Raw genomic sequence first — 9,611 nt, 5'->3', positions numbered from 1 at the left:
ATGTGAACCAGTCTTGTTACAAAGTATTAAGGAAGAAACAGCCAAAGACTTGTTGCAGCAGATAAAGTTGTATGTTACTGAAGGATGGCCAGCAAACCTCAATAAAGATCAACAAGCTTCACCATTTGCACATTTTTTCCGGAGAAGACACGAAATAGTGATTGTAAAACAATGTTTGATATGGGGCAACAGGTTAATTATTCCACGATCGTTTCATGATACAGTCTTGAAAAAACTGCACGCAAATCATCTAGGTTTTTGGAAATGACAATAATTAGCAAGATCTATGTATTGGTGGCCGCAAATTGATATTGACTTAGAAAGATAAGTTATTAACTGTCCACAGTGTCAAGCACTTCAGAACAATGGTCCGCAAAATAAATATGTATCTTGGGAGCAAACAGATAAGCCATTTCAAAGAGTTCATCTGGATTTCTTTTATTTCGCTGGTCACACATGTTTATTGCTAGTTGATTCATGCACATGATGGATAGAGGTTTGGAAAGTTAAGTCCACATCTAGCGAAGAAACGATAAATTGTCTCAAAGAATGTTTTGAAAGATATGGATATCCTAGTGTAATCGCATGTGATAATGGACCTCCATTTTCTGGAAGCGTATTTACAAACCCTAGAGTGCTGCAGAACCAGAGGTATATAATGCTCTCTTATTGGCTGTGCACGCCGGAAGTGTTCATGTTCGATGACCCTCGTTCCTTGTTTGTTTGTTTACAGGGGAAATAAGAAAAAGGAAATAGACTGGTAATTATTTAGTAATATGGTGTGTAATCAAATGAATCGCTCGGTGCAAGAAGGAGCTAACCCTCAAAAAGTTGTTTTCGAGATATTAGCATTTGAAAGTTTGAAAAATTCCATAAATCTGAATTTTGTTTGTATTGTCTTTTCCAGTTTACATGGACACATTCAAATGTGGTACAATTATTGCAAAGATGATTAAATTAGGTTTTTTTCAGTTCATTGTTTCCCATTGTTGGTTAGATCCTTATTGCATCACAATCTTCGGTGTCAGTTCTGTGGAATAACAACAAACAGGAATGCATAACCATTATATTGTGAACAAAAAAATATACATAAGAATGAAAAATCAAAGTTAATTTTGTAGGGAGAAAAAAATGACATACAAGTTTAATTCACATGCAGTGTCAGCCGAAATATTCTCAGCACTGACACCAAATAGTGGCATATGAATGCAGGTCGCACAAACTATTCTGAATTGAACTGATCCAGGCCCTCCTAATGCATCAGTCATCAAGTCCGTCCAGAATTTCTGCACTCTCCTCGGCAGCTACTTCCGTCGGAACAAGGCTGAGATAAAAATTATGGTATATTGGAGGGATCCATTCCAACGGGGACATTATGTCTGAATATTTTCGGACATCTGGGAATCTGTTCCTTGTACTTGCATGGCAAATCACTTAGGGGTACCTCTGGCAGTGGACAGCCTCTTTTCTTTAGGGTGCACCTAGCCCATACTGCCGCTTCTTTCTGGTATGAATAACTCTCATGCAGAATATGGCGAGCAGCGAATTCCATCATGAACACCGTAGCCTCTTTAACCCTGGAATAGTACCTAAAAAAATCTATGTTTAATGGTACCTATACGTCCCATAGACGTACACATAAAAAAAGTTACTATACCCTCTATAAATGATTTAATTTTTTTCCATACCCTTCTCGCTGCATTTTAGATACTTTTTATCGTTAATGAATATAATTAAAATAACATTTTTCCGTAAACTCATACATTTTAAACATTTATAAACTAGGTTGCATAGAAAGAGTCATAATATATATGCAAATACGAGTAGGTAACTCGAACAGCAAGAAAATAATAAACAAATAAAGATTATACTTAGGTATAAGACAATCCCTTTAACTAGGAAATGGATGTAAAAGTATTAATGAAGAATACATGAACTAAAATTTACTCTCTATCACTAACAAACAGTCATTTAGACTAGCCACAATAACTAGAAAAAACTTCATGAATAAAAATGTTCACCCCTCCTTCCACATCCAGAACAGTAAATAGTTACAAACAAATCAGTCTTTAAATTATCATTTTTTACAAATGTGGCAAACGATGAAAGAATGCTCGCCACAGATAGGCTTTTTGCAGTTACAGCAGATCATTTTACTCATCCTTCTCTTTTTATACGAGCAGTAAGTACAGTACTGCCTCTTTCCAGATTTCGCTGCAGGTTGAACCACAACAGGTGGATCCACAACGCCAAGGCAATTTTGTATGCTGCTTCTTAGAGTGTGAGGCATATGTGGCTGTTTCATTCGTTCCTTCATCCATGGAAACGTTAGTTGATTTGCCAATTTGATGAGGAACTGAAATCTTGACAAAGGCTTTGCGTCGTCATCTTTTTTCTTTTTCTTGTAAAAGTTGAGCACATATATTATGTAAGAGTTGTAGCATGCAATATTGAGCATGTTGTAGAACTGGTTCATTGGCCACCTTCTTGTTTTTCGTATGCAAGAAGTATTCGTGACACACTGGTCAAAGGCATCAACTGCTCCCTTTGTTTGATTATAACACAGAATTACCTCAGGCTTCATACTGTTTTCATTTATTGCATCGTCGTCATGCATTGTGGAAATAAGAGTGACCAGTTTGTTAACACGTGGAGTAAATGAAACTGCTGTCAGATCCTCATGAAAAAGAAAAAGCGATGACTGAGGAGGTCGTGAAAGATAACTGGGGTCCACAAACTCCTTAGGAAACTCAGGTTTATTTTTCTTCGTCGTCCCAATCATTCTGAGGCCTCTTTCTGCCATTTTCTTAGCTAACTGGATGCTGGAAAACCAATTATCCATTGTAACATTACGACTTGAATTTTGGATGATGTCTGTTAGCTTTTCAACAAAGTAATCTGCTGCAGGCGTGCCTGAAGGTGTAGTTCCTTTACCAAGGTACAGGATCGCATTTACCATGTAATTCGTTCCTTGGTCGCAAAGCATCACAATTTTTATCCCATACTTTGCTGGTTTGTTTGGGATGTACATTTTGAACCCGACTCGTCCTCGGAATGGCACTAGTTGCTCATCAATTGTCATGTAGGCACTTGGTTCATAATTTGATATGCATTGCTCAATCAGCATGTTCCATATATCCCGTACGGGTGCAAACTTATCAGTTATCTTCCTTTCCTCACGAGTTTCTCGAGAATCAAAGCGAAGAGTGTTGAGCAAGAAGTGATGTCTCTGCACAGAAAATGATGCATGATATTTTTCGCCGCATTCCTTTGTGTCATGTAATGTTTGTAACTTCATATGGTTGTCTTTCTTGGCCCCTGCGAGAATTGTCACACCGAGGAGTGCTCTCAGTTCAGTCAATGAAACGTCCTTCAAAGCAGAAGCATTCTTGTTTTTATAAGACTCCCTTTGTCTTGAAATTTCCTCATTTGTGTTGTGCAGGATCATGTCCAACATTGTTGAGGTAAAGAAGACGTTAAAACATTCAACAGGGTCAGAAACATCTACAGCTTCGTTTTTTGTTTTTCGTTTGACATGTACAATGTTTTTAGCTGCGGCTTTTCCAGATGTGTTAGAAATGGGAACAGTTTTCCAAGCAAACCCGTTACGCCCGAACATATCGTCACATTCAGGTTTTAATCTTTTGTTTGTTGAATGGTCATCATTTCCTTCGGCTGACCTCTTCCTCTTTTCACCTGACTTTGGAGGTTGTTTTGCAGGTCCTGACTTTTGCTTGCCTTCAGCTCTTGACGAACTTGATTTAGAAACAGCTGAAGGCCGAGATGATTGTGCTGCTGATTGAATGATGGCCTCCTCGATATCTTCTTCTTCTGACGAAGGTTCATAGTCTGGGTCCAAGTCGGTATCGTCAGGATCCTCAGGAAAGGCATCTTGATCCACTTCAATTTCGTCTTCAACCTCGCTGCAATCGGATTCATCTAACTGAAGTTGCAGTTCTTGTAAAATCTCATCTACAGTAGTGAATGTTTTGTTTGTGTTTGTGCCAGACATCTGGAACAATAAGGTAGGTACCTATGTAATCATAAACTCATCAACGGTACCAACACGCCTGGCAAACGTAGGAACACTACCTCATGAATGGTACCAACACGTCTGGCAAACGTAGAAACACTACCTCGTGAATGGCACTAATACGTCTGGCAAACGTAGGAACACTACCACATGAATGGTACCAATACGCCTGACAGGCGTAGGAAAATTTACGTTAAATGGTATCAATACGTCTCACAGGCGTACTAGGCTTTGGAAAAAACAAAACACTGATCTTGACGTGAACTGCTCGGCAATCTGAGGAACACTGACTTGCCAAGAGAGTTTCCGTTGAAGCATACCTGGGAGGCGGGAGTAAGGTTCCCCCCGAAACAAGATGGCCGCTGTTCTTCCACTGAACTACGTCTCTTAGACGCATAGGTACCATTCCAGGGTTAAACTTGAGGGTCTCCTTACCATCTGTGGTGGTTTTCTTGGTAATTGATGCCACAAGTGGTGTGAGATCCTTGAAGTCGGTTTGCTGCATGCGTGTTACATGAAATGTCTTCTTCCTGTTTGCACTGCTGATCACATCTGCCCATTCATCTGTTGTAAATTGTATATTATAGGAAAATGTGAATGACCTCCTGGAAGATTGTCCCTTTGTGTAGGAACATTTCGTATTCTGAATTCTAATATTTTGCATGAGGTATGTGTTCTGTGTTGCATAATCAGCCAAGTCCTAGAATGTGTGAAAAATGAACTCTGCATCCCCCTTAATTTTGTTCCAGCATTTCTTTGGACAAGTACATGGCTCATCTATCTTCCTGGCTGGAACAACATCCTTTGTGTGCCCGGATGTGTATTGCTCCCCTTTATTTCTTCTTCTCTTACGTTTCACTCTCTCCCAGTTATCTTGGTCGCATCGTCTCTTTCTGGCTGGAGGATGTTTCACAGGAGATCGCTCTGCCGTCCTTGTGATGTGAAGGTCATTCTGAAATGGATCAGAGTTACAAATTTATTCGAAAATGTAAACTAGCACTAAGCAATAACAGACCAATCCACTCGACAAACAGAAATTTCCGAAACACATCATTTTTGCAAATGACAAAACAATTCTGATTATTTATCTTTACATTATTTCTACAATACCTTTCCTGTTGATTGATTGATTTGTTGTTTTAAGTCTACTTTATGCACAGTAATGCTAATCGGGACTGGACCTACAGTTTAAAGTAGAATCCGAACCATTATGTGCCTCCACCGAAAATTGCACCCGGGACCCCTTTATTACGACGCTACCACTGCGCCATCCGGGAGGCCACCTTTCCTATTCTATACGATTGATCGCAATGTCCTTGATGGTACGTTGTCAGAATTTGTCATTATTAGGGAACCATGTCGATTTCTTCGTGATTAATCATTTCAGCAATATGGTGCTAACCTACATTCATTATGTTAGCAGCAGTTGTCATCAGAATAAGTTCATGATTTTACTGTACCAACTTGCAAGAGGCCTGACGAATGCATAGTGAGCTGATTTGCGCATTAACATGCACATCACGACGCACACTTACCAACCGTTTTCACCGTGCCCAAGTCTGAGACAATAAGGTGTTAACCAACATTTTCAAAAAATATCAAAAATAAAAACTTCTTTCTTATCTCAGAGTCGGTGCTTTCGCTGCTCGACACTCCACACACACAGTCTGGGTCATCAAAGCTGTTGTCACCGCACAGAGGGCCATTTTCCTCATCAGAATCACAAATATATGAGGAGGTGCTCTGCAGACCTTCCTCGTTATCCGACATTTTCCTGTGGCTTGACACCTTGTTGCAGAGAACTTTCCGTTCGCACGTTCCAATTAACCTTAACATTGTACTCATTCAAACGGTTTAAAACTTCAAGTGTTCTGGATACTGATTGTTCTAAACCCTTGCTAACAATAAGTAAGTCATCTTGCTATGGAATGACAAAATTTAATCCCAGTAGTATGCCTTCAATAGTTCTTTGAAATATTTGTGATGCGATCCGTACACCAAATGGCAATCTAGTATGTTGTACCAATCCCCATGGGGTATTCATTACTAGTAACTGTTTGGCTTGATCATCAAGTTTTATTTGAAGGTAAGCACTTCTGAGATCCAAGGTAACAAATACATCACATCCATTAACTTTTGGAAACACTTCGTCTATCCTGGGCAATGGATAAGTTACGTTTTCAACATATTTATTCACAGTGTTCTTGAAATCACAGCAAAGCCTCAAATTACCATCATTCTTACACACAACGACCATAGGACTCGCCCAATCACTTGAGTCAATCTTTTCTAGAATGTATTGCTCAATCAATTTGTCTAATTCAGACTTAACTTTGTCACGTAAACCATACGGAGCATTATAAAATTTCTTAAAAATTGGTGTAATGCCTTGTTTCATTGGAATCGTGGCGGTAAAATGTTTAATTGGCTGCGACAAATCATTATCGAATAACTCTTTATATTCGTGCCTAATAAATTTTATTATTCCTTGCACATCACAAGATGCAATCAGATTTTCACACTTAACCATCTGTGATTTAATCAAGGCTTACCCATGCACAATTTTCAACTTGTCAGCTGTTAACACAGACCAAGCATTAGTCGTATCCTTCGACTTAACCAAAGTTTGCCCTTGAACAAATTTCAACTTGTCAGATGTTAACATAGACGAAACACGAGTCTTGTCTTCATACACTTCCAACGATGACCTAAGTTGAGATAGATTAATGTGACAATCAGGCAATAAATGGTTAATCCATTTTCTTCCCATGAGTGGATATTTTAAATCACATGCGACTACATACAAGTCTAGTGTTTTATCTACATGTTCATAACGAACTCTTACAGCAACCTTTCCTACTAACGGCAAAGTCATATTGATAGCACATCGTAAAACACAGTCTGCTTCTAGATATTGCAAACCATGCAGTCGACTGTCACAAAATGTTTTACTTGCAATCGCAACTTGTGAACCTGTATCTATTTCAAAGTTCAACATAGAATCATTAATATTGAGAGCAATTACATATTCGGACGAAGAAACAAACTTACTAGTAGCTTTATCACAATGAGCTATTTTCATAGGCAATGAAGAATGGTCAGATTTAAGATATGGTTGCGACGAAACTGAACTTTCATTACAGTTGGACAAACTATATTCAATCGATCTTTCTTGCATAAATTTACTTTCTCCATTTACTTCCATAGTAATCATTCCAATCCTTAATTCATTTACATCTAACACCTCGCTGTCCATATCATCCAAAGAAGCAGGTTCAACAGCCTGTACAGCGTTAGCCTTGTACTAGCTATAAGGTTTAGTACTATTAGTTTCTTTATTGCGCTGTAACTTGAAACATTGGGAAACTTCGTGACCGAATTTCTTACAGTATCTGCAATGCTTGAAATATTGTTGATTTCTTTCCCGTTCATTTTTACTTCCCTCATTATCCGATTGATTTTGTCTGAACCTAAGATTGGATCCACTTGACACAATATTTTGGAATTTCCAGCTATCCTGTTTTGGATTAGAATTGGCACCGGAGTTCAAACGCGTATCGCCCTTGCACTTATTTACCTTTACGCGGTTAGTGTTCACAAAATTTACATTGGACTGGACGTAATACTCCTTCATATCCGCTTCTAATTTTTCCATCTGCTTAGCTACCTCAAAAGCTTTGTGAAATTCCATTACATTGTCAGCAATGAGTTTCTTATGAATAGTGTGAGATCTGATTCCGCTAATTAGTGAATCAAATAAAGCAATGGAAAGAAACTCACCATAACCACACTGCTCTCCTATCTTTCTTAATCTCCTTACAAAATCTTCTATTTGTTCGTCTTCTTCTTGTACACATTTTCTAAGCTTTAACCTTTGCAGAATATACCTAGTCATATCATAAATACTGACACAACATTGAAAGTGAATTATGACGAAAGTGTTAAAGATACTTTAATGTCCTGATTGTATAGGTTACTTACAGGTCTAACGAACACATAACACCAATCATTTTTCAAAATGGCCGCCTTTGGCCTTCACACAGGCCTGAAGTCTCTGCAGCCACTCATCTACAGCATTACGCACTGTCTCCGTAGGGAAAGTCGCCACTGCCTTCACCAGGGACCGTTTCAGACTGTCAATATTGGCATGCCTCCTCGTACAGACCATGCCCTCAAGCACTGATCACAATTTGTAGTCTAACGGGTTGAGGTCAGGGCTGCTAGCAGGCCAATCAGCTGGAGCAATGAAGTCCGGGACATTGCTCTTGAGCCACTCCTGGGTAGTGTGCCTTATGGGCTGGTGCGGAATCCTGTTGGAAAGTCCAATGTTGGTTCCTGAACAAAGTGTCACTCAAAGGCTTCACAACAGAGTTCAACACAGTATTTTCGTACACTCTGGCTGACGTTTTCACCCCTTTTTCACAAAAATGCAGCTTGGTGGTGCCATCATACGCCACGCCCCACCAAACCATGACTGAGGCCGGATGATGACCCCTCTGGATCTTCGGGGCTTTCTCCCGAGCTTCGTGGGATGTTGACGCATACACCCAGTCATTTTGGCGATTGAAAGTTTCCTCAATGTTGAATATCTTTTCATCTGTGAAAAGAATTTTCCTGTGGCCATTGTTGGCGTAACGCTGCAGGAGGCGTTTTGCTTTTATCACTCTCTGCTCTTTCAGACGTGCATTGAGGAAGTGACCTGTACTTCGCCGGTAAGCCTTCAACCCCAAGTCACTTCTTAACACACGAGACACTGACATTTTGGGAATGTTCAGCTCACGAGCAAGCACTGCCTGCTTTCGTACAGGATTTCTCCGAATACGGGCTGCCACTGCTTGCACTAACTTTTTGGTTCGTACGCTGCGTGGGAGGCCTTGCCTTGGGCGATCATCAACTGTCCCAGTCTCTGTGAATCGCTTGATGGTCCGACACACGAAAGATTTGCTGATATTCAACTTTTTAAGTGTTCTGAATATCATGGGGGCAGAGGCGTGGCGTGCATGTAGCCGCTGTTACCGCAGGTAACACCAAAATATAAAGAATTGAAGAACCCGTCTTAAAATATTATTACGTACATAAACTGGTAATATTGTCGTAAAGTAAACATTGCAGACTGACATTTTTTCTGACACCGGCAAAAGCGAAGAGGTCTGATCCGGTACCCTCCACAGACAACATGAGGAAAGGGCCCTGAGCCCACGCAAGGAAGACTTCACGTTGCGGCAAAGACTGACCGCGGGAGGAGGAGGCGGGTTTTTGGCATGCCTGTTTAGCCGGCGCAGTTGCCGGTGATCCTTACCGGAAACATACCAGTGTTGCCATATTCAATTGACAGAAAAGAGCTAAGTCGCCTAATCGGGTCTATCTTACTCTGAAGGTGTCCAGTCACACTGGGGAACGATGGCGCAGTGGTAGCGTCGCCGCCTTATAATCAAGGGATTTCGGGTTCGATACCCGGTGGAGGCACAAGTGGTTCGGATCCAACTTTAAACTGTCCCGATTAGCATTACTGTTCATGAAGTGGACTTAAATCGCCAAATCAAAATTTAAAAAAATCAAATCACACTGGGGCAAAAGC

At 40.2% G+C, this 9,611-nt stretch overlaps 1 protein-coding gene across 1 annotated transcript; it reads right to left on the bottom strand.

Annotated features, from left to right (window-relative positions):
• Window positions 1–8,265: 8,265 nt before the first annotated feature.
• On the bottom strand, window positions 8,266–9,012 carry LOC145985577 (uncharacterized). The gene has a single exon (XM_083119647.1). It carries the CDS (start codon window positions 9,010–9,012, stop codon window positions 8,266–8,268), a length of 747 nt encoding a protein of 248 aa, XP_082975773.1.
• Between the last annotated feature and the right edge of the window lie 599 nt (window positions 9,013–9,611).

This window comes from Lepisma saccharinum, chromosome 3 (assembly GCF_977018435.1).
Source record: "Lepisma saccharinum chromosome 3, izLepSacc3.1, whole genome shotgun sequence".
NCBI classification, from domain to species: domain Eukaryota; kingdom Metazoa; phylum Arthropoda; class Insecta; order Zygentoma; family Lepismatidae; genus Lepisma; species Lepisma saccharinum.
The sequence above is the reverse complement of the archived record's forward strand: the minus strand, read 5'-3'. Positions and strand labels throughout refer to the sequence as shown.